This window comes from Larimichthys crocea, chromosome XXII (genome assembly GCF_000972845.2).
Source record: "Larimichthys crocea isolate SSNF chromosome XXII, L_crocea_2.0, whole genome shotgun sequence".
Classification (NCBI taxonomy): domain Eukaryota; kingdom Metazoa; phylum Chordata; class Actinopteri; family Sciaenidae; genus Larimichthys; species Larimichthys crocea.
In genome coordinates, this window is record NC_040032.1 from 7,046,274 (window position 1) to 7,071,990 (window position 25,717).

The 25,717-nt window shown below is 43.1% G+C and overlaps 1 protein-coding gene across 9 annotated transcripts in view; it reads right to left on the reverse strand.

Annotated features, from left to right (window-relative positions):
• Positions 1 to 2,311: 2,311 nt before the first annotated feature.
• The window catches only part of tiam1a (TIAM Rac1 associated GEF 1a), a 69,592-nt gene continuing 46,186 nt past the window's right edge, over positions 2,312 to 25,717 (reverse strand). For 2 of the 9 annotated variants that reach the window (XM_027273471.1, XM_027273470.1), the window contains exons 12-29: positions 23,495 to 23,665; positions 21,907 to 22,011; positions 20,925 to 21,006; positions 20,739 to 20,825; positions 18,259 to 18,471; positions 17,191 to 17,324; positions 8,914 to 9,138; positions 8,546 to 8,614; positions 8,328 to 8,453; positions 7,841 to 7,949; positions 7,435 to 7,614; positions 7,191 to 7,309; positions 6,998 to 7,106; positions 5,859 to 5,917; positions 5,449 to 5,545; positions 4,576 to 4,663; positions 4,308 to 4,480; positions 2,312 to 4,155 (exon numbers count right to left, since the gene is read on the reverse strand). In XM_027273471.1, coding sequence (XP_027129272.1) covers positions 3,506 to 4,155; positions 4,308 to 4,480; positions 4,576 to 4,663; positions 5,449 to 5,545; positions 5,859 to 5,917; positions 6,998 to 7,106; positions 7,191 to 7,309; positions 7,435 to 7,614; positions 7,841 to 7,949; positions 8,328 to 8,453; positions 8,546 to 8,614; positions 8,914 to 9,138; positions 17,191 to 17,324; positions 18,259 to 18,471; positions 20,739 to 20,825; positions 20,925 to 21,006; positions 21,907 to 22,011; positions 23,495 to 23,665 — 2,796 coding nt within the window. In that variant the 3' untranslated portion in view covers positions 2,312 to 3,505. Of the gene's footprint in view, positions 4,156 to 4,307; positions 4,481 to 4,575; positions 4,664 to 5,448; positions 5,546 to 5,858; positions 5,918 to 6,997; positions 7,107 to 7,190; positions 7,310 to 7,434; positions 7,615 to 7,840; positions 7,950 to 8,327; positions 8,454 to 8,545; positions 8,615 to 8,913; positions 9,139 to 11,219; positions 11,765 to 12,502; positions 12,598 to 17,190; positions 17,325 to 18,258; positions 18,472 to 18,712; positions 18,838 to 18,859; positions 19,023 to 20,738; positions 20,826 to 20,924; positions 21,007 to 21,906; positions 22,012 to 23,494; positions 23,666 to 25,717 lie in introns of those variants that run through there. The other 7 variants (XM_027273475.1, XM_027273474.1, XM_027273472.1 and 4 more) reach the window with 7 other exon arrangements.

A 25,717-nucleotide genomic window follows, 5' to 3' on the forward strand; every position in this document is an offset into this window, starting at 1 on the left:
AGTGAGAGCGCACGGAGCAGTGACAAGCAAGCTGAAATGTAGTTAGTTTCCGGTCTACCTTTTCAAGATAAAAGCCACCTGGTCGTTGAAGTATTTGGAAAAAAGACACTTTATGGCGTTGAATCACGTGTTCCTGTTAATATTTCTATTGTCTATTTTCTATTCTATTGTAAAGATGTGATAAGATGTTTGTGATCGCTAGACTCATGCTGAATGACATGAAGGCTACACACACATTTTTTTTTTTACTTTTCTCTACACTACTTCGGTTAGAATAAATATTTGCGCCTGATGGAGCAGGAATTGAGGTAATCTGTTTGTAAAAAAAAAAAACAACAACATTAAATCAACGTTTTTATCACATTTCTCCAAATAATGGGCACCTGTTTTTTCCCCGAGCTTTTACACTGAAGGTCCCCGTGGTCTAAATCTGGTAATCTCGGGCTAGTTTGTCTCCATTCGATTTGGATTAAGGGGCAGATGGATTGGCAGCGGTTCTCCCCACCGGTCCTGATGAGAGGAGAATAATCTTCAGGTTAGCGCAGATGCCAGATTATCTCTCAGTGCACAGGCGAGGTCTTTATCTGACTGGGTCACTGGATGCCTTTCCAACCATCCAGCTCAAATAACGACTGAACGACCTGAGAATATATTTGAAATGAAGTGAATAGTCACCTGATGAGCTCTGACACACCCTCACAAAACAAAAAGAAATGAACATATTCACACAGGGATGATGGAATAATGAACAGTATTCAAACAACATGGATTCACAGCTGGATTTAAACTCTGGACTGCTGTTTGTGACATTTTTAAATAAAGGCAAAGATTCTAATTGCCAGCCACTCACAGCTTTGCTCTCCTTAAGCAAAATCTGAATCACGTCAGAATTGACATTTTGTTTATCACAGTGTTTGTGAACTCCCTCCAGGCTTAGAGCCAAGTGATCTGAAAAAAAAAACAAAAAAACCTGCCAACTCAACCTGGACCTCTGACAAACAGCCTATAGACAAACTTAATTAACAGAGAAAATGACCGTCCAGCCTCTCCAGACGGAGTCCTTGGGCAAAAGCCTTAACACTAAACACGCCTGACATGAATACTGAGTAGAGTTTGTGTTAAGTAGCATACATGTAAATGTCTGCAAGAGAAAGAGAAGTACTGAATCAGAGACAGAATTATGCAGTAACTTTATAGTCAGTGGAAATTAGATTTCTGATTTGGCAATTTGAATTTCAAAGACATTTGTCTGATTTTACTGTGTGTATCTCTGTCTAATTGACACTGAAATAGTGTTTTTTTACTCTATACCAGAACAGAGCTGCCAGTTAGACTAAACAAAGCCTTTCTTTGAGTTCAATCAAGCCTCTACTTTCAGAATATTCAGGTATTAATCAAAATTGCTTCAGATTTTTCATTTCATCTTCTGCAATGACTTCACTTCAACATAATACATTTAAGGAATGCAATTCAATCTGCAAACATCACCTGGCATCAGTCATTTTGATTTGATCACCTGAATGCGATCTTCCAATAACCTCTGTGAGGTGGTTATTGTCTTAATGAAATGAATAGAAATCTGAATGAAATTTGGTTTACTGAGCTCTGCAGAAGAGGTCACACTCACAAAATGAAAAATAATTAGCACCTTCACACAAGCAGAAATTTAGAAAATTTATTTTAAACATAAAAATGATAATACTCCACAGTTTTATGTACGAACACAGTTTTTTAAAAGTACAAAGGAAGGAGTCGAAGGGATTCTCACAGGATTTGCCTCCAAGGCCTGGTGATTGTACCTCACGGTCTGAACATCCTCACTTGGGCATCATCACCCAGTAAGCTAAAATCTAAGAAACCAGCATCATAACAAAGAGATAAGAAAAACATCCAGTGTATTGTTTCCCTCCACTCTCCTCACACTCCGAATCAGAGGAGCTCACAGATTTCTCTCCTCTCACAGCTGGGTGTTAAGTGCACGTTCAATACATCCATTAAGGTGTATGTGACTGTGTAGATCTCAGCATTTAGAGAGTTGTCGGGATGACAGTGAAACGGCACAGCCTGGTGGATAGAGGGAGAAATACAGGTGACGGCTGAAGTGGAAATGCAGTCGGGATTGACGTCAAGAGTCGTGGATGTGAAGTGCGTCTCCAGCTCCTTTGTGGTTGTTTTGTGAAAAGGTCAAAAGAGTTGGAGAGAGCAGAGGATGTCTGAATGGAGGATGACAGGTCTACTGCATGATTGCTTGAATCCTTGGAGTTACAGTACAGTCACTAACATGGCTCTGCTGAATGCCTCCTTTCAAGCCAAAGAAAATTCAAGTAAAACAGGACTGGTGTAGGAATTATTATGTTATTTATCAAGGACGCGGAGCATGAAGAGAGCGTAGCCTGTGGGGGCAAGAAATGGGTCCAGTATATTAATGATCTTGATGAAATCCATCATCTACGGTAATAACAACACTATTTCATTTAAGTGGGAAAAGCACAGACTGGACATTCATGTGAAGGGCACGAGCGTCGGCTCTCTCTCTCGAGCTCATTTCTGGCACCAAACACACAAAAGGTGGTGTAAACATTAAAAGATGACTGTAAAAAAGGCAATAATTAAATAAGGAATAGGTCGACTATCTGGTGTCCAAACTATCTTTTTTTAAAAAGGATATGCTAGGAGACAAAAGTGAGCTTGAAAACAGTTCCATACAAGAGGCTAACAGCACACTATTGTACTCCTGACTATACGCCCATGTGCGGCTGATATTAAGTTAAAACATTAAAAGGGCACAATAAAGCTAAGTTGCATCTCACCATCTTTTTACACAGCAGTCGTTAAGCCGAAAAGCCCCTGAAGAGAAGGTCAGTGACACGCAGCCCTTTGAGAGTGTTCAAATACAAACACAGTTTCTGAGTCAAAAAAATAGAACACACACATTCCTGTGTTGAAAAATAGACATTTTTGGCCACAAGGTCACAGTTCAGTGATGACGTCGCTTTAATACAACATGTGCATTTTACAAGTAGCTGCCTGTCTCTAGTGTCTGTGCACCCCGTGTACGATATGCGTGTCTTACGGAACACATGCACACGCACTTGCTTGTTTACTTGCGTGTACATGCAGTGCTGTCTTGTTCATGTGTTCAAATACTATTCCACACATGTGTGTGTGTGTGTGTGTGCAAGAAGCGTGGGTGTATGGACCCTGTATTCTTTCTGTTCCACTCTTAAGCAGTTCAGGATGAGAATCTTTAGGTCTCAACAGATGTGCATTTGACTTGACATTTTCCTTACTTGTTCTGTGTTTTACTATTTTAGGATTGTCAGGACACGGGAGATGCAGGTGAGGTGGGAAGAAGAAGGGTTGTGTTGTGACACAGGGATGACTGGCTGAGGCATAATACCTTCTATACACATGTTCCCCTCCAAAGTCTACATATTTAAAGCTTGTATCCAATCTCTCCCCCGTTTTCTTGCACTTGCTTCATCTCCTCTTCTATTACTGTAAATCAGAAGACGTTGCTGTTGCACCCGTTGGCAAAGTCGTCCCGCCGTACCCAGATGACATCATGGTCATTGTTTGTGGCCCCCTCTACAGCACACTGCTTCAAGGGGGCGAGTTTTATAGCTGGGTTCGCACAGCGGGATAGAGAGACACCACAGGAGGTGAAGGAGTCTACTGAGTGTGAATCATCGCCATGCACCATTCGATTCACTTCCTCGTCCTGCGTCACGCTATTTGTGATCTCTACAGGTCCATTCGGGTTATGGCTCCTCATCTGTCCACCCTCTAAGCCGAGTCCTTCCATCTTCCCGTCCAGGTCAGCCGGTTCTACCGACGCAGCACGGACGGACTTGCAGTACTCATCATCGTCACTCAAAATGTCCGTCTCCTTCACCTGGCCCACATCGATGCCATCGCCCTGGTCTTCGTAGCAAGCCAGGTCGAACTGCTCTTCCACCCAGCGATCCGTGTCCTCCCCTTGAGGTTTGTGGGACTGAAGAAGGGCATGCTGGGACAGCGGCGGGCAGGACGAGTGTTGGGAGGGCTCGGAATCGTTGCTGTTGTTGTTGTTCCCGTGGAAAACCAGGTCGGTATCGATGGTGAAGCGGTTCCTCACTAGCTTCCTGCGGGTTAATGTTCGTGATGGAGCCGATGCTAAACAGACAGAAAGAAGAAGGACACCGTGTTTCACCTGGGTAAAGTCATGTACAAACACACTGACAAACTGTCTGCAGACTTAATGACACAAAATTAAGGTCTATTGGTAACAGTGTATTAAAGTTAGAGTGAAAGAGAGGCTTTGTCACCTGCTCTGTTCATGATGGGTCGCGCCCCTTTGAGGGCACACAGGCGTTTGCCCCCAAATGGCACGTACTGCTGGTTGGATGGCAGAGAATCCGTCTTAAGAAGTTGTCGGCGCTGCTTCTCCCGAAGGATGGAGTGGACTGCTTTCAAGAAGTCCTTCTTACTATCAGGAGAACTGCAATTTGGATGAAAACACCAGTTACTGAAGAATTGTAACCTCCAATTGTACATGTGTAGAGTTTTCGAAAAAAAAAAAAAAAAAAGTTGTACCTGCAGCACAACTGGAAGGTTCTCTCTGGTCTCCCTTCAGATTCTGATCTCGTGTGAACTATCTCACACACTGCTGTGCCCTCGGAGTCTGAGAGGAGAGAGACACGTTCTACATTTAGAAAAGCATTCAGGTAATTTCCGTCATCAATTTCTTCCCCTTTAACAACGGGCCATTAGGCAGATAAACGAGAACACTTGCGCTGAATTGCAGAGGGAGATTTAAAGTTTATCCAGGACAGAGATAAGACGGCAGAGGTAGATTGCAGGCGTACTAATAGGTACTATAGGTAATATGCTTGGTGTACAAAGGCATTTATTTGCAGTGGGAGAGAACTATAGAGGCTTTGAAGCAACTGTCATTCTTCAACATATCTGAGATTTGGAGCATGCAAATGATCTTTGCTATGACCTTAACATAAATATAATTAGGACTTCTGCATACTTTCAAATGGACATAACATGAGGATATATTTAACTCTGGTTAAACACACAAACTTTTTATACTTTGCTGTGCATTAAGCACAATCTGGAACACATGCAAATATCAGAAATCCCTTCACAAGTTTGCCAACTGAACAGGCTTTCATTATGGAGACATCTGGCTGACTTACAATATCAGTTTTGAGGTCTGTGCTTCCCTGGCAAGACAAATTATAGTCTGCACATGGTGCCTCAAGAGTTTTGTCCAAACATTTTTATATTTTAGACTAATGACCAGATCATTAAAATGTTTCTCTGGTGGAATCTTTTCAGTACAAGTCATCCATTCCAATTTTTAGTGACTGAATTTTTAAAATCCTGAGAAAGAAAACGTACCACCTACCTATCTAGTCAACTAGACATTTTTACGTTATGATCATTAAATGAACGTACTTGCAAGGGCGCGGACTTGCAGACAGTCTGTTGAGATCATGTGACGGAAACGGAAAGGATCTCTGTCATCGCTCACAGACGCACGGTGAGATGCACCCTGAAAAAGAGAGACTGGTTGGAGAGCCGCTGCAATGCATCAACGTGACAGCAGAGAGCACAAGAGTGCCATGACAGAAGCATGGTCTGTACTAACTGTATAACAGTAAAGTGTGCACGTAAAGTCTAAATTGCCAATACCTATTCAGTCTGTTGTACAAATACAATAACCTGAATGTGTCTGTGTGCCACCCTAAAACTAAAATAGTGATTTTAACTTCAGAGGAAGCCCAGAGACCCACACAGAACCCCAAACACAGAGTTTCTGACTGGATTAATCAAAAGGAAACGAGAAGAAAAATATCGGTACTCACGATTTTTTTCCTGTGCTTGGAGCAGTCTTTGTACACAAACACAACTGCTGTTTTGAACACTAAATAAAAAGAGATAAAGAGGAGAACATAAGAAGCCATTAAGGAGGGTCTGCGTTCCTTCCACACATATATCAAAAAGACATTTCATTACCCAATTTGCTACAGTGACAGCTTAATGCAGCATGTCAACGGATGCTTTTAGTCAGAGCTTTCGTGGAAAAATAGCCTGACACCACTGGCATACTGTAACAGCACTGCGATAGATGGAAGTGGACCCAAGTCACGACACTGTGGGCACAAAGCACACACTTCCACTCACTGTCGCCTTGTCAGGGAAAGCCTGCGTACCATATAGATGTAATATTTATTGTCAGAAGTGTCTGAGCTGAGAAAAATCTTCAGAGACAGAGGGCACATCTGTGTGTGTGTGTATGTGTGTGTGTGTGTGTGTGTGTGAGTGAACTCAACAGGATCCCATGAATGTAACTATAACGTGCTGCACTTCACATGGAAGGCGACAAATGCAAAGATCCCTCATGTGACATGCCCGACTGAGTTTTTCCTTTTACCGAGTCTATTTCTGAAATAGCGCCGAGCATCACACTGTGCATGACAGCGCTACGTGGCGTACAGTAAAGTGCCAAGCGCTCATATACAGTCTGCAGTGTTTCTCTCCAGCAGTAAACATTCACAGGGCAGGACTGCTCTTTTGGATCAGATATCTGAAATTCTGCAGATGCAGATGTGGCAGAAATTGTAGAATGTTTTGACCAATCCTGTTTACTATTATGTAATTAGATAAAGATTTTGACTGTGAAACTTTTTTACCCATCATAACAGAAAACATGCACTTTATCAGCTGCAATGCAATATTTTTTTATTTATTTGAATCTTTATTAGGTAGATCATTAAATCTTAGGACTCACTCCAGGTTGCTAAACTTTATTGCACTGCATATTGCTAGATGAATAAAAAAAACAAAAAACATCTGATTATCATCTGAGAATAAGTCTGTTCTGAATGTAAATTCCAGCCTCTAGATTTAAATCTATGAAATGCAAATATAGAAGAAGAAGGCAGTCAGTGATAGGGTCAAATCAATTCCACAATCTAACCCAAAATCCACATTTAAGTCTTACCAAAAGCAGCCAAATCAGGGTCCTTTTTGCTCTTGACCAAAGAGGCTGGAGGGTTGATCCACACCACAGTAGAATGCAGCAAAAGATCCCCCATGGAGAGGTCAGCCACCTGAGATTAATAGCAGTAAAAAAAACAATTGATAATGCGTTGGATTCACAGTGGATCAACGTTGAACAAAACGTTCATGTTTACCTCTTTTCTGTCTGCGGTCTGTTCGTTGATGAGCTGGTCGAAAACAGCTCCGTACTCCTCATGAAGCTTTTGCATCTCGTTGATGTGACTCGCAACTTTGTTCATGGCCTTCATTGCAACTGTACGGGACAAAAATTCATCATCTCCAAGTCCAAATTCCCATCATTTCTGGCATCCTCATAACCTATAGGTTAATGGAGTGTGGAGCATGGACGATACTATAAAATAAATAACACAGACTTACCGTCCAGGTGGTAGTGTTCCTCACTGTCGGGGTCAGTGAGGGAGTAGAGCTCCTTTAGCAGCAGCGGGTACTTCAGGACCCTCTGGATAGGTTTGATCAGGTAGGACTCCAGAGTGGATGAATGTTGCTGCCTGGGGTTTCTCTCAGCCAGGAAAGCTTTGAAATCCGGTTCTGTCTTTGCTGCAGGTGTATAAGTGAAAAGCAAACATTGAAACAGATACAGACAACAGCATCTAAAAGATAAGCACCTGCAGGGCGTGTGACTAAAACACTATTCTTCCTGTAATCCACTAGCCTCAGAGCTATCACTATATCTCGCATAACAGAGAACAATAAACTATTGTAGAACTATCTAAAGGAGTGAAAAGTGGCTGCGTACCGATCAAAAATGTGTGTGTGCTTTTACCTTTAGCCAGGACCTTTGGGACCTTGGTGTGGCTGGCGCAGAAGGCGCTGTAGATCTTGAAGCGATCGGCATAATAGAGGAATGAACCGCCCAGAGAGAACAGCACTTTCTGTGGAAACAAACAGCATGTTGAACTCTTGCAATCGAAATATCTTCACTTTTAATCAAGGCTTCACTACAGTAAATGAAAAGAACTTCTTACACTAACAGTAACGCACTTAAGCAAATGCCCAACTGTGTTTGATCCCCTTAGAGTCAAAGTGAACCAAGTGTTTTGTTTGGGAGCTAGTGAAGTGTATCATTAGTACTGCTGAGCTTGGTCAAAATGACTCAAGGAAAACACAACAGCAAGAACATCATGAACAATTAAAGTAAGCGTTCTGAACAGCGACACCTAATGGAACTAACCCCAAAGTGAGACTAAATTATTGGAGGAACCGAATGATGCATCGAGTTCAAGACAATTTTCATTTCAACATTCCCTCACCTTAAACTGCTCCACCCTTTCCAGTCTGTCCAAATCCGGTACCAGTCTGATTCCATCTTCCAGCGTCCGGAGAAACTCCACCTGGAACTCCACCATCTCCCCAAGGTTACCGAACAAAACGTCCAGCTGCAGCAAACACGAAGAATCATTCTGACACTGCTACTACCTTCAGGACACTCTAAAAAGGTTCATGTTATGTATAGATACAGTATTTTTACCTCATCCTGCGTCAGGAAGCTCTCTTTCTGCAAAGGCGTTAAGTAGCACTCTATCAGGCAGCTCAGGTCCTGAAAAAGACACATACACAAGATCAGATGATGATGAATGAGGAAGGGCATGCATGGGTGTTGGCGTTGATGATGAGGAGTCATTGCAGAAGATTCTGAATAACAAAGAAATCAGCTCTCACAAGTATGAGCATAACCCACATGACACTAAAGGCATGTCAACATTCTACACACCTTTTACAAGAACAGTGTGACTGAGTGTAGTTTCATCAGAGAAGTCACGATCATGTCATTGTGTGTCCATCAAACAGAATTGTTATTAAGCATTGATTTGCGGGTAAAGGAGGACATGTACTGACTTTGACGTAAGTCTTCTCCGTCTCCACCAACTCATTGATGACCTTGCGGAGTTTGTCTGCGTGGGAGAGCTGTCTCTGGGTTGCGGCGCCCGCTGTGGGCGGCAAAGCTGACACGGGGCTTGGGGAGAGGGACGACGAAGACGACGATGAGGAGGATGACATAGGGCACTCCAGGGGATTCATGTCATGGAGACTGCGGCAGAAAGCGGTGACCTGCTCTGTGCTCTGCACAGAAAGAGAGAAAAACACGGAAACATGTCACATTCTATACATTCGTAGGGTGGATTTATGGCAGCGGAAGCTGCTTTGACGATGCATTTGTGTTCTCCTGAGAGGAAAGGAAAATAGAAAGTGTGTTTGCTTCTCGGCTTGTGTCAAGAAATACACAAGCACATCACAGCTACACCAGTATTTAGAATGTTCACACAGATACATGCAACAAACTGGAAAATATGCACCTCCAACAAGACATACAGTACATTCTTGTGAGACCTGCCATAACAGCACCCACTTACATCCCCGCTACCAGAAATACCAAGCATGAGCCGACCTGCCAGGTAAACTTAGTAAGCCTCTGTCTCTCTCTGGCTCTGCAGACTTAAAATAAAAAGGTTTTATAGTCCTTGATGACGATGATGAGAACCTCGGCTTTGCAAAACGTGGACCAACAACTCACATGAACATAGACTGGATCGATAGGTTCTGTGCATCTGACTTTTTCTTTCTAGCCTCAAGGCTGTGAAGGTGAACACATTAGTGCGTAGGCACCGGAGGTAGAAAAATAGAGAAAGAGATAAAGTGACAGGGGTGTCATGAAAAGTGAGAGGTTGGATGTGTTAGGGCAAATCTGAAACGCGCTGTGAGTAATAGAACAATGCTTATTCCTACAACAACAAACCAGACCAATCATCCTACCAAAAACTAATCATCTACTTGCTGTGATCAAAAAAATCTCTGGATTCACGTCAAAGGCAGGCTGTTGCTACAACAGTGAGGTCTGCTGAGGGAAAGAGAGAGAAATAGAGATGTACATTTACATCTTGTCACTGTCTATACTCAGCCAGAAGTTGAAGATTAAAAAGACAATTAGTAAAAAGAAATCTCCTTGAAATGTGGGAGAATGAATGAGCTCAGCCCACACACCCAACACTAATTGCAAGAGATTCATACTGCATGTCTCATTTAATGGAACTCCTGTCCAACACTGCACGCCTACTTCCAGGTTAAACAAAACTCATTACAAACCATAATTAAACTAATTGTCCATCATTAAAGCTTCTATTTGATGAAGCAGGATTATTTCCAGGCGCTTCCTTTCCTTGTGAAATATCTTCGATTCAGCCAAAACAAGTGCAATGAAACCACCGCAAAGAAACGCAGCGAGTCACTGCGGCAGATCCTTCAGGCGAACAGGTGATGCAAGCCAAAAACTGCAAACAGAACACACAGCAGGAGCGATCCCGTTTTTATCCGCCGTTTAGTTTGATGGGATTAAACTGGTCTGATTTAATCCTGCAGTCACCAGAAGTGTTTTTATCCAAATATCACACACATCTCCCCCCCATCTGCACGGGGTCGATTGTAATCTGTGATAACACACAGCGCCCGCTCGTGTGCTCCAGCTGACTGATCTACGGATAGCTGGTCAGCTGGGGACATGGCTTGTCTTTGCTGATTCCATGGCTTGTCTCCTAGTGGAGTGCTGCAGTGACAAACACAATTTTCCATTGTGGTATTCAAACCAGTTTCGCAACGCTGCTGGATGCACACACACACAATTTGACATGCTGATGGTGCTCTGATAGAGTCAAGATGAGCTCCTTCAGTTTTTTTGCTCATGTCAAAGTCACTGAGTTAGTACATCTACAGTTAACATCTACAAAAGTGTTAGACTTTATTGTAATATTACAAAAACATTAAACTAACTTAATAATTCTGTCCTTAAACAAACAAGATGATGCAAACAGAAACACTGATCCAATGACATTGGCAGTCTTGCCCTTGACAACCAGAGGAATCAGTGACTGACGGCCAAGTGACAGATGGAGCGACGACAGAGATGGATGATAACGATGGAGGTGGAGGCAGAGTGACAGGGTGGAGGGTGGCTGCATAACACTTTATCACAAAGGAGACTGTCTGTATCTCTGAAACGTATCAATGAATGATTATGAGGAAAGATAAAATGCTACAAACTGTCTTTAATCCAAAGGATTCTGATATGATCACATTATCGCTGACATCTGCAGGATCACACACACACACACACACACACACGCACACACACCTCCGACCGCATGGCTCACCAGCTGTAACATATCATAGATGGATTCGGTTGAGCGTTTGGAGTTCCTGCTCCTCCTCATGCCGGCAGGTCAAACAGGTAAGGTCAAGGTAGCAGTAGGTAGACAGGTAGCTTCTGTTCCTCTGTGCCGCTCAGAGCCACAAGGATTTGTTTGCATCTTCCTCCAAAACGTACGACACTGTCAGGACGGATGGATCTTGAATGTGTACAGCCAAATCGGTCAAAAGTGTAAAAGTGAATTCCTACTGTTCAACACTCACACTGCCCTGCGAAACACTACTGCTGCTGAAATCGTTACTGTCCAGGCTCAACAAATGGGTCATTACACAGATTGAATAGAACAGACTGCAATAAACAACAGCGCTCACGTGTAACTTTATACAGCATCTATCTAATCAGTCTCTCTCAATTCCTCCTCGACTGCCTCTGCACATTCTGTCATCCCCCCGCTTCCACTCTCTTCATCTCCGTCCTTGTTGCCTACCTCACTTTTGTCCAGGTGTCTGAGAGCAGCAGTAACACAGGACGCGACGTTAAATAAGATCAAACATCACATCCTCACGAGAGGTGGAAGAAAAGATGGGAGGAGAAAAGAGGGAGGAGAGAATGGGAGGTGAGAGCCAAACACAGTGAGAGGAAAAGACAACAGGCATCTGGTTTCTCCCTCTCTTTCTCCCTCTCTCACTCCTATCACAGCTTGGAGAGATGCCTTATTAAAGAAAGGTAAATATGATGTACGTGAGCTCGCTCTAATGTCACTGAACAGCCCTGAACATCAACTGTGTGTGTGCCAACAGCAAAAAACAGTCAGGATATCAATTTAAAAGAAACATACACAGCCAAAGAAGAAACGCCCTGATCCACTGAACATTTTGTCCTGGTAGTCAAAGTCAATTCGACATTTGATACAGGTCTGACTGGACATTCAACTTCTCCTACAATTACCTGTCATTGCTTGCATCTGAAACCTAAATGTCAATTTCCATCGTCACCCTTGCCAAGTCCAGTGATCACACACACCTGCTTCACACACTTGACATTCCTGAGTTACATAAGACGTGCAGGAATAATACCATGCCTTAATTCAGACTTATCTGCAGACCAGAGAGTGCAGATAAGAAGTTCAAGTAGATAGAAAAGACACACACACACACACACCCCTACACATATGCTGCACACAGCACTTTGGCCTTAGACACGAGAAAAGAGACAACAGTTGAGTAAAGAGTATTAAAACATTTGAAGCACACAATAAGTAAATAAAGAAGGCCGTGGCGGCGATACCTTTTCTCAAGTCAGTCCAACACATGCATTTCCTAAAGCCAGAGATCAGTCTTTACAAATGTACACTACTACGCCCTTCAGAACACAGAGACACAAGTACAGGATGAGGGAGGAGCGTGGAGACAAGAACAAACCTGCTCCCACACCCGTCAGCTGAAACCAGGCATAGTGAGAGCAGGATAAACAGAGATTATACAGATCCACATACTTACCATACAGGAACACACACACACACATATATATATACACTCACCGACACGGCGTATTGCATTCTGACATACAGAAATCCACATGTATAAGTTAATAGTAACACAGCAGTTTTGATGCTGTGCACTCTGTATCTTAGCCCTCCTTAGAACATTGTTTAGTCAGGGAGAACAGGTATGTACTTGTCAATGTATGTGAATACAGAGAGGAAGGGGGAGGGGCGTCTTAAAGTTCAGTTTCATCTGAAATCAGGGGAAACAGGATAATCCATAAATCCCTATGAGGAATGATGGGAGAGAGACTTTAATCATTTAATCTCAAGTGAAAGGATAATTATGTTATGACATGAGTCTGAGTGTTTAGACTTTAGCAAGTTATTTCCTGCAGCTCTGAGAGCGAGAGAGCTACAAGACTAAAGCCAGCGTCAAAACTTGAAGTGTGGTTGTGGGTTAGTTATGGGTTCATTTCCTGAACACTTTTCCTTGACCTCGATGGAAAACGTCATGAGATCGAGGAAAGATGTGAAGGAGGACACAGTCCACAGCGCTCAGAGGATCTGACTGCAATTACACTAGGTACACATAATCATGCGATGGCAGACGATATTGATGTAGTCTGTGGTGAAACTACAACGTTCACAAGATGGACTACAAAAAGCGCATCTTCTCTCAGTGCGTTCTAGCCAAGTTGTTTGGTGCAGGATACAGAAAAATGGACAAGCTGGTGACTTCATTATAATTAAAATAGAAAAGTGAAACAAAGTGTCTGATAGACTGAGAATGGTCGCTTTCTCTCCTGTCCACTTATATAAGCGTATTAGCAAGTTATGGCAAAAGATGGACGCCTAATAAACAACGATATCTTACATGATGATCTGCAGGATGCTGAAACCTGTGCAGGATATCGCATAGCTTATCTAGCTATTAACAAGAGTTTGAGAAAGATTTTCAGGACAGCAAACTTGAACAGCTCTGTGTGTGAACGCAGCTTCACAGTCACCAACAGAACTAACGCAGAGAACTGCAGGAGGCGAAGAGGAACAAGCCACCAGCAGTTCATCAGAGTTTATAAGAACACAGTGCAGCAAGAACACACAGCAGGTTTCATTGAAACCAGTGTCTGTCTGCCTGTTAACAGACTGCTGTCTGTACTGAGAAAGTTTCTTTGATCAGGATTCATAATCAAACTAAGTTCTCATAAAATGTATACATTTTCTATTAAATTAATTTATAATTACCGCATAAACTACACAAAGAAGTGTGTAAATGTGCAGTGTTGAAACACTGTTATTGTCTTGTAGGCTTCATGAATCAGCACAGTGCTCCCTCCAGTGGCAGACTGATAAATGACAGCAACAACTGGGACAAAGCTGTACGGCCTGATTAAAGAGCGAGTGAGAAGATGTGAAGTGAAAGAGCGATTTAAAAACAAGGTCACACACATACTGCACTCAAGTTATGACTTCTCAGTAGACAGTAGTCTACATTAAACAAGTTGCACTGCGTGCAAGTAGCTTTTTAACTGGAGATCTACCATAAAAGGAGTCAATCAAAACAAAGCTCAATGAAAACTACCCTTCACACACTGAATAATGCATTTTCCATTTGAAATGCCCTTAAGCCAAACTGATTTTGGTTTGTCAATTATAACCAGCACTTGTCATTGGGGCTGACGACACCTTGGAGAACACCAGCAATCACTGTCATCTCCATTATCGGCGTAATCGCAAGCAATCACCATTTTATTCTTTGGTTGGTTTATCACACTGAGGAGGTGGCTCTGTGCTTTGTCTAAAATAATGAAGCCCCATGTTTCCTCCGGCTAGCCAGACACTCATTTATCTCCACTAAATGATGTGAAACACTGTGGAGAATGAAGTAATTAGAATGTGGGGATAATTAAAATTGTCCCACTTTGCCTCTTTTTTTCCTCAGTCTTGCCACCATGTGACCGTAGGCACTGGGTGAAATGAGGTAAGACGCAGTCCTTGGCACTCTGAAGAGGAGAGCGGGGAAACAAAACAGTGATAGACATGAACAACAACAAAAAAAAAAGAGGAAAAAAAGAGGGGGGAACCAATTTTTTAGAGAAATGACATGGTTTTGGAAGTTCCCAGGGATGCTGTCATAAGTTTGGACTGTCTTTGTAGAGGGAGGAAGCATCCAAGTGCTTCAGGCGAAGGGTTGGGGGCTCACAGCGGGCTGGAGAGCTCAGGGAGTAGAGCTGTTTGAAGAGCCAACAGCAGCCTCATGTTGTTTATGGTAATGAACAGCAGGGGGTTAGTGAGGAGGAGGGTAAAGAAGGACAGGAAGTCAGAAGGAAACTGGAAGGACAGGAGAAAAGAAAGAGCTTTCAAAACAGAAGTGACAGCAGATGAAACAGAATGATCAGGAAGGAGAAAGAGGAAAAAAAACACTGACACAGTGACAAAAGACACTGTTGTGTCTGAGACAGTATGTGGTCACATTGTTGCTTTTAATTATGGGGACAGAATATGACAAGAAGTCACTTAGCCGGGGAAAAAGAAGGGTGGAGAAAATGCAGGATGAAAAAGGGCGCAGATGGAAATGAGGAGAGACTGGCGCAGGAGGTGAGAGACTGAAAGGTGAGATGAAGATCACAGATTTCCAGAGATTTGATAGCACTGTTGCAGCGTTCAGCCCTACATGGACTTGCTTGTAGGGCTTTTTTCCCCCCCTGTTATTTATGAGGAACAGCCTCTTAGAATAAACCAAAAAGCACATGGCTAAGAATTAACAACATTACACAGCTGGGACAACATTACAGACAGTCTGTCTCTGGCTCTTTATTATTGGGTCTCCAGAGAGATTACATTAGATCAGATGCTACAATAAGTTTCATAACCTTAAACAAACAGAACACATTGCTACTCGGGCAGAAGCTTTTAAACATTAAAATGATTAAAGCACACACTATGAAAGGTGTTATATAAAGATCGCATGTTGCATTGTCTCCGGTTTGACTTCTTCTCACATGTAGAGAACGCTGAGTTTGAGGGAGTCCTTTAAACATTAATAAGAAGTGTTTAACAAGTTCAGAATGTTTTTCTCACATCGAGTGCACCAAACAAGACTCAAGCAGGCCCCTCGTGCCTATCCAACCATCCTGGCAATGCGATCTGTCGGTCTCTCATATTTTGCTTCCAGCCAGTAATGACACATTTGAGTCACAGAACCACCACTGTCCAACGAGACTGGGTCTAGACCAGAGCCAACTCTGACCTCAACTATTAGTTCTCCCTCAACACTAAAGCTCACTGACACAAATCTAAGAGAGAACACAGAGCCGCCCCTGCCCTTTCCTCGCCTATTGTTCATATCTGGGCTATCGACAGAGAGGTACAAAAAAGAATATTTCCGGTGGTAACTGGTTATCAGACATTACCATGGTAATGGAAGTGACAACCGTATCCAAGGGAGACCGACTGGCACACGGTGGGTCCCAGCAATCACTGCGCCGACCCTGATCGGTTCAGACATAATCTTAATTAGAAAGTGATGCTGTTCACTCACCGGTCTGTCATGATCTCTGTGCTCCAGAGCACACACACACAGCCACACGCGCACGCGCACACACACCTGTTCAAGTGCTGTGACTGACAGCTTCATACACACAAACTATTGAACACACTGCACAGTACTGTCGTGTAATATGCTGTCAGCACTGTACAAAAACTAATCTGTTACTCAAGTCTGACACTTGAATTTGCTAAAAAGCAACTTCAAAGCAGTGATCTGTGCGTGCGTATGTGTGAATTATGGTGCAATGGCTCAGACCGCTCACGCACTTGTGTTTCATGTCTCAGATCTTTCTGTCCCAAAACAGCCTTTGTGTAAAAGGTCACATGTATCACATGAGAGAAAAAAAAGCCTCTGAACATCTCCCAGCTTTTCATACTGTTTTCGTTCCCCTTTCTGGCTACAAGCTAGACACACACAGAGACACACACACACACACACAGACACAGACACACACACCAAAAATAAAAACAACAAAAAAAAACTGACAGGGGTAAAGAAAGAAAGAACCAGGAACATTTTATGTAATCATAAACACATGGATTCTACAGTATTTGACATACATCCAGAAATGCATTGGATTGTTGATGGGTGACATCAGCGTTTCGTTTTCTGCCTGACAGATCTGAGATCAGTGAGAAACGAACCAAACAGCACCTGACACTCCGACAAAAACAAGTCATTTGTTGAAAGATGGCGACACAACAATGCAGCTAATCAGACACTTCAAACACCAGCACTGATCCCAGGTCTCTCACACACGTACACACACACACACGTACACACACACACACACACACACACACACCCAACGCTCCTGTTCGTTATCTGCAAAAATACATCTGACAGGCTGTGTGTGATACTCCATCCTTTGTGGAAGACTGTTAATCCTCGGCTCTGTTGCAATGTGTCTATGTATGTGCGCTGTATTCTGTATCCTACCTTCTGTCCGGTCCCTGTGCAGGTTTTGTCTTCCTGATGACCTCTGGGGCTCTGTAGGATCAGCCGAGGTCCCTCCTCCAAACTCTCATCTGGGCTAGTCACCGTCAACCCCGACACCTCATCCAGGATGTCCTCTGCAGAGATGGAGACAAACGACAGAGCTCACTAGGGAGCAAGTGCGCATATATGCAGTGTGAACTTCTCTTTTTTCTAAATTCAACATTTCAGTCTGCTCTAATGTATTTGACTGTCTACACTTCCTCCTTTAATGGTGACATCTGAATGTCTGGTATCTGTCTGGATTCATGCACAATACACTCGTGTTTAAAAAAAACAACAACCTGCAAGTAGATACCCCTCCTCCAACAAGTTACATCTATATAACCTTTAGTGTTTATTATGATATGACTGTATTCTCAGATTATTATTCTGTCTGATTTTCAGTTGAACGTTTTCGTGATGAAGGCCTCACAGGTACATTCATCTCCACTTAAGCATGACATCATCGATAACCTCCATCTGGCTGCTGAAAATGTTTTTACTCTTCGTCTGACCCTTTGCGTATGGCGTATCCTACACAATGACAGCTCCGTGCTGCTGAAGGATTCATATTAATATTCATACTGCTCTGAGTCCCTGTATAAACAATGCCAGCGTGTCAGACCGTGCACTGCAAGACCCAATTTATAAGGAATACAAATGGCGTCCTTGCACAGATGAAAAGAAGCAGGTCAGAGGAAAGCTGGCGGCTGCCTGCAGGTTGGTTAGCAGACAGCATCCATGCATAATTAGCAGATCGCCCTATTCACCCTCTGCTTCAAAAGATCACCATCTGCATCCTCACTTTTTTTGGTGACAAAATGTCAGGAGTATGATGGCAGACAACAAAAAAAACATGAATAAAAACTAAAGAGGACAATAGAAGAGCACTTTGCAATTTCAGATTTTGATCCAAAGGGTTTTGTTTGCTTCTTTCCAACATGACGTCACTAGAGGACACTGTTTGGAAGTATCATCTAATGAAACTTCACATATACAACCTTGTTGATGCAGAACAGGAAGCTGTACCTTGGCTCTGGGAGAAGATGTCCGTGGACGCGTCCTGCTCCCCTTCGGAGCGCCGGGGTGGAAGGGCGCACAGCACCAGAGGGTCCAGCTGGGGCAGGGTGCTGACGCTCAAGGTCAGCGCTTGGTTTACGAACGCAGCCCTCATGTCGTCCATTTGGAGGGCGGACGCGGGTTTGCCGTTCAGCAACAAGATCTCATCCCCCGCTTTTAAACCTGGGAGCGACAGAGAAAAGCAAAGTGAGAAATGTAAAATTCAGCTCGAACCTCGCCTCCTGAAGCGCTGAAAAGCTGTAACTGTAATATATAATACATGTAAATAAATGCAAATGACCAAACAACAAAGCCCCCTCCAACACAGAAGCTTTCCTGTGGGCCATCAACTCACGAGTGTCTAATAAGTACAAACCATTTGCACAAACAAAACTTCACTCATGAACACACACACACAACACACTCATCAACGGCAGCTCTCTGGATAATCAGACATGTTGGGACTGTAATGTGTTTCAATACATTAAAAATACATCTTTCTATGCTTGTTTGCTTGAGGCAACTACTGATCTAACAGGTCTGGATGGGTTTAAGAAGGAGGGTGCAGTGCCTGTCTATTCCTGTCCTGTATGTGATTCCATACATGAAAAAGAAATCACTGACGTCACCGAAAACACAGCTTCAGCTTCAGGCTCTCCTGTCCCCTCCCCTCGACCACCTGTGCCCATCTCGGCTAATTGCGAATTAGCACTCCATCAGCTGACCAATTAGCAGCCAACCTTGCCCAATAAACCTGATTGGTTGTGACAGCTGTTTAGTAGATCTGATAGCGCTCACAATTAAGTAAGACCAAGAGTTCTGGTCCTGTTAACACAGTCTCACGTGAGCACATGTTGGCTTGTTATCCTTTCTTCTGACTTTTATATTGCCGTCTGTAATAAAAGCAGCAGACGTTTTACGAGGTGGTCTTCCAGAATGCACTGAATTCTACAGAAATGCAGACACACACACACACACACACACACACACAGTTACATATAAAGACACACAAGGCACACATTTAGCCCTAAGTTATGACCTAGTTGTCTGGGTTGTGAAATGTCAGCTGTAGCTGACTCTTTATTGGACAGAGAGAGACGACCCCTCTGGCCATATACTGCTGTGTGTGTGTGTGTGTGTGTATGTGTGTGTGTGTGTGTGTGTGTGTGTGTGTGTGTTGCATGTGTGTGTATTTGTGTGTGCTTCTGCAGGAGGGGGTGGGGGGAATAGAGCAAAGACCCTTTGGGGCTCGTCGTCCAGTGTTGGCCTGGTTTCTGCATATACCCTGCAGAATCTCTTTAATGGCCCATTCATCCTCCTTACTCTGTGTAAAACACACACACACACACACACACAGGCTTATCCCAGCGTACACATGGACCTACTATGACGTGCATGACATATTTAATTCTGTGATTCAGCAAAAATACAGTGTCATATTCCAAAAAAGATGCATTGTGCTGTCTTTATGTCACGTATCTCTACTCGCATGCAGAGGTAGAGAGCCAGTGCAGCTGTATGCTCTGGCTGCTGGCAGCCTGCTAAGATAGCAGCTTTTAGATTGCTAATGCACCGGAGGACACAATCTCACACTTGAGTAACCTTGGTCTGACCCTGAGGCACAATAATGGGGCATGTTATTTTCTATACATTAGTGTTGTATCTACAGAGCAGCCGCATGTTTCTCAAACCCATTAGGTGTCTCCGGCTCCGTTAGAAGATAGGAAAACACGACTGGGGGTTGATCTCTACACCCGGCTTTTCAAACAGCGGTCAGATGCAGACAAAGGAATGCCGTTTTTCTCCTTTGCTCTCAGGGAGGAGACGGACGCCACAAATTTATAGCTCCTATGCAAAGTTTTTCTTTCCTATTTTATGGATTAATGCATCCGCTTTTCAGAATAAAAGCCAGTAATCATCAGACTGACAAATATAGTGTACACTCAAGTCTTTTTTAGATGCAAGCCCCCAGATGTTTTTCTAATTTCTGTTTCTCTGTTGTGAGCTTCACCTCTCTATGGACTCTAATCCACTCGGTGGATTAAGTTGATTCCCTTGTAAATCCTGATAAAAGCAAGGTGGTTACAAATTCCTTTGACATCTTCCTGTCAGCCAACTCATTTCTGGAAACCTTGTCTTTTTCTTCACCTCTACTCCTCCTCTCTCAAACAAAAGAGACTCAGCTATGCTGGCTCAGCAGCCGATGTATTTGCAGTCACACAAAGCTGCACGGCTGTCATGTGGGCTCAGGTGTTTCTCAAGTCTGGTGTGTTGAATGCACGACGTCAACTCGTGACAGAAATATGTACCTGTCTTTCGCATACCTTTACGCAACCCCTGCTGTTACTGCACTCTTGCTTTGTTATGTCTGAATATCTCCCGGGAGAACAAATATACGGTGAATGTTCATACGTTAAGTTTCTTTGTTCATAAAAAAAAGACATATGTACCTTTAGCTGAGGCCAGTCCCTCTGCCTTCACCTCAGTAATATGGAGCTGCTGCATACCACCCTCATCTATGACCGCCACAGAAAAACCTAAAGATGAACATGTTAGATTCAGAGGTGAATTACAAAATCAATTTGATTCAGAATATTAAAAGGGCTATTAAGGGAAATGGTCAGACACAAGCGTACCGTATCCGATGGTGCAGGACTCGGCTTTGTCAAATCGGATCACCTTGGTAGCTTTGGAGCAAATCTCAATCTCTTTATAGACCTGAAAACACAAGAAAATTACACTCAATTGGTAGAAAAATGGAAGGATAGCAGTGTTATTGGATGGAGAAGGTCAAGGTCATGTTATCACTCTTAATAAAAATGGATAGATTCATGTATTATTCAAGCTCCTTAACAGAGCAATCAGATGCGAGGGTCAGAATCCAGGTCAAGTCTGAAAAGTGAGTGGGTGCTCAGATGAGGGTTTGACCTCAGATCGGGCGAGAGCATAGACACAGCTGTGTGTATGAAGCAACAGACAGGAACAGAGGTCTGCAGTGTGTAATGTGCTTCACTCTGGAGAAATAATAATCTAATATCATAGACTAAGGATGAAAGAGGGTGAAATGAGTCAGTGATCAAAGCAGGAGGATAAAAGAGCTCTTGAGGAAAAAGAGTGAGTTATACAATGACTTTGCTTTGAGACAGAGTTCAGTGTATCACCTACAAAGCAGCGTCACAAAGAGAATTGGTTTGGGGGTTTACAGCGGCTGATTAATGTGGATGAGAATGATTGTTTACATGAATAATAAGAAAAGTGCAAGCACGGACACACAGAGGCGTACAGTTCATAGTGCGCGTAATACACCCGGAATACTGTTTTGCATAATTTACTGCATATGCAATGAAGCGTTCTTGGGAATTTTTTGCATTTGCATTGTACAAGTCATAAAACATGCAAATCTGCCTGAAATTAAACCAAAATGCATTTATAATAAGGTGAAGACCACAAAATCCAAGAGATATAACTGTAGTCCAGATCCGTCATTACTTGATTTGGGTATAATATCACAGTTTCATGGTTCATCATGCGACACCTCAGACTAGACAGAAAATTGAGATATTCGCTCTATGAAGTCACAACCTCTTTACCACAGTGCTTCAGTGCGTGTTTCCTCACCAGATCAGAGATGTCCTCTTCAAGTTTGGGAACATAAATGAGCATTTGGCCGTCAATCCACACCTTCAAGCACAGGTAGTGCCCAGAGGGGTCTATCTTATGGGTCTGAAGGCAACGAGACAGGAGGGAAATGAAGAAAAGAAGTGGCAGACACTAAAATAAGCAATCATAACAATTATATTCACTCTGTTTTCCAAAATAAGACAAAATCACTCTAATTACTAAATATATTCTCCCTGCAATGTGAAGCCAAGCCTTATAATATTTTTAATTCATCCATTAAAGAACATTGTATACATCTTCTACCATAAAATAACAGAAATCTTGTTGATGCTACACTGACTTGTAATCAAGTGAATGTAGTCTCTGTCATTTATAGAATGACCAGTAAAGTAAACTGTAAAGTGAACTGTAGCTGCTGTTTGTTAGCCAGGCTGCCTGGACTGTGAGCTGTGGGTGTTAGTGTTTGTACCACAGGCGCTTTGGCATCTTACTCTGAACTGAACTGGAGCAATGTTGCATTAAAAGACGATCTCTTTTACTATCACCACACTATATAGCTCATGCCACACCCTGACAAAAAGATACACACATATATGCATCCATCCATGTATATGATTCATGTACTGATTATATCTGCATGCATGTAACACACTGGGGCCATGAATTAGTTAATTCCTTGTGACATGTTTATGGCATGCATGCACACGAACGCCCACACACACTTCAATTCAATCAGCTTTATACATGTGTCCACAGACCTATACGTATCATTAGGGATGATTATTCTAGTGTGTCTCTGGCTGAGACCAATTAGAGAGAAGAGGAGATGAAGTGCGTTTCTTTTTCTGACAAGACTGTGTGAGACTGTAATACGTGGCGTATATTGTAAGGTAAGAAAATGACTAAGAAGAGGTCTGTGACTGTCAGTGTAAGAGCACACGCCTTCCTCACAGTACCACAGACTCGCGTCTCGAATATTCTCAGACTCATATTCAGACTGACGTTCAAGAAAACAACCTTTGATAATCTGCATGCTATTATTCATGTTGTTTTCCTGTTACGGATGTTTATTGCACATATTGTAATAATGTTTATTAAAACTTTTGCAGTTTCTTAAATTGTGTTTGGATTTGGATGATTGTGGAGGGTGAGGCACGTCATGTGTGCATATACGCAATCCGACTCGAGCTGTCTGACTGAACCAGCTTGCAGGCGTCGCTCTGTTTTTAAAAAGCTGACTTCTACATGTTTGCCTGCCTTAATCTGTCAACACACTGTAAAATGGTAAGAATTTATTATCCTTATGTAACTTACGGTATTCTAAACTCAGCTCGCCAGAGCTACATGCGATTCATTCCTCATGATTTCACATGTTTGACAAACCTGTTAAAATGAATTATTTGCATGCTTAACGCCTACACATGTGTGTGTGTGCAGGCTAACACACAGATTGTTGAAAATCCCATGAGGTTTGGTCTGTGATTATCACCCTCATACCCACTGTATTTTACAGTAACAGTTCAACCTTACAGAGGCAGGCTTGGCTCATAAATTGTCATCTGCACTGCTATCGCTAATGGCCCACCTTGCAGATGGCGCTCAGGACTTCCAGCGCCGTCTCCCCAGGCTGTATGATGGCCAGGACAGGCTGATTGTTCGGCAGACAAACCCAGGAGGGAGTCAGGTAATCAGGAATCCAAATGTCGCTGTCGACATTTTGCTGAGGAAGACTTTTCACCGAGCCTTCTCTCTCCTTCTGAAAATACACACACACACACACACACACACACACACACACACACAGGATTTATGCATCTTTCACCAGCCTTTGTGTTGAATGAAAACAGAAGGCTCCCCATAATAAAGTCAATATTACCATAAAAAGGGAAGACTGAGATCCAAAAAACAAACATTTTCTGTTATTCATAATTAAAAATCATGTGGTAATCCTCCTAATCCATCATGATATCCTTTATGTTCAAAAAAGAAACCAGATTTGATTAAACTAATATGATGGAAACTGGCGATGGCCTGAAAGCAGCAGGAGATCTGATTACAAAATCAAATTCATTTGTGTTGATGAGAGCCTCTTAATACATTTGTCTCCCTGCGTGGGTGTGTGTTACATATCTGTGTGCATTTGCATCTTTGTGTGTGTGTTTGTGTCTGTCTGTGCACTCTGTAAAGTCCATAACCTTTCAGCCCATTAGTCTGACCTCGTGCAATCTGGCAGCCATGTCTGCCTCTTCTCGGATTCTGTCCCGCTCGACTCTTCTACTCGACCTCACGCTGTCTGTCACTGATACCTTATCTCCTCCTTTCAGGTAACAGCATCCACAAACGCCTTTATTCTTTTCACTCCTCTCGCTCGTCTCCCACCTCCCCCTCACCCGCCCATCTCCTTATGGTGCCCCTTGCATTCTATCTGTACATCGCTCCATCATCTCCCTCCTCCACATCTTCCATTCGCCCCATACAATCTGCTGACTGTTAACAATCTGGCCCAGTGGTCGCTGTTTAAATGAACTGTGTGTGTGTGTTGGTTAAAAAGTGAAGACAGAGCTAGAACTGTGTGCAAATGCTTGTGCACAAACAAACACACATGTTCACACGCACAAACAAAATACAGACACATGCAGAAAGAATAACACACAGACATTTTCTCAGACAGAGAACAGACCGGGGGGCCTGTAACTAGTACCTCCCCCCAACTCCCTGAACTCCCCAGCCCTCCTCGGCACCATCTGGCTCCCCTCCTGGCCCATCCAGGATGCCTGTGCTGGGGGCGGGGGGGTCCTAGGCAGCACACTGAACTCTCTCTTTCTCTCTCTCTCATTCCCTTTTATTGCCATCAGCGGGATTCCCCCAAACAAACAGAAAATTCAAGCCGGGAACATCACATTGTGAACATTTGGAAATTTGCTGGAGATGCTGAAAGCTACTGATGCAGCATTTCCAGGCCCATCTTACAACCAACTGAAGAATGTTACCTCCTGTGCATTGCTTTACTGTCATCCCATACCCTGCCAGCTGAAGCTAGGCGTGGGTGGAAGGAAATCAATCTACCATGGTGTCACCGGGGGACTCCACAGTCAGAGTGGGTTAGTGCTGCAGAGTTTCCTTCCATTTATTGAGTTCAGACAAGAGGTCTGCCCATCCTCCTCCCCATCTCTGCTGCCTTCTACCACTTCTCATAAAATATGAAGCTGGCATACTCGTCCCTGCACAACCCATGGGGAATCTGACATTCTTCCCTACAGTTCATATAAATTCATCATTCATCAGGCTATCATAAGGTACTTCTAGAAACCTGAAATCATGCAGTGGCCTTGGATAACAGAAGATAGTATCCACTAGTTGCAAATGTCTGTAAATTGTGGTCAATACGACATATACACAAGAGCACAGATGGTGTGAGACTGCCAGGTCCTTTGGTAGCAAATGCCTGCATAATTTGTTGAAACATCAGGAGCTAATGATCTGAACATATTAGATCAAATTTGTCTCGGCGGGATTAGCAGACAGGAATAACCCTCCAGTCGATAACCTATGATGCTGACAGAGCTGGAATTGCCTGAAGCAAATGAGAAGAAGAAATGGGAATCTGTCAACACTGATCTGAGAGTAATGTTTGATATCTTAAAAAGGTGGAGAAAGAGAATAACGGCATAATTTCTGGCTCTGACGCAGAGCGGTCAGCAGGGAGAAAAAAACTGGAGAGCAGTAATCGACCCAAAATAATTTGTTGCCCGGCGCAGGAGGAGAAGGAACACATCCAGCAGATGAAAAAGGTTGTTTACCCGGCACA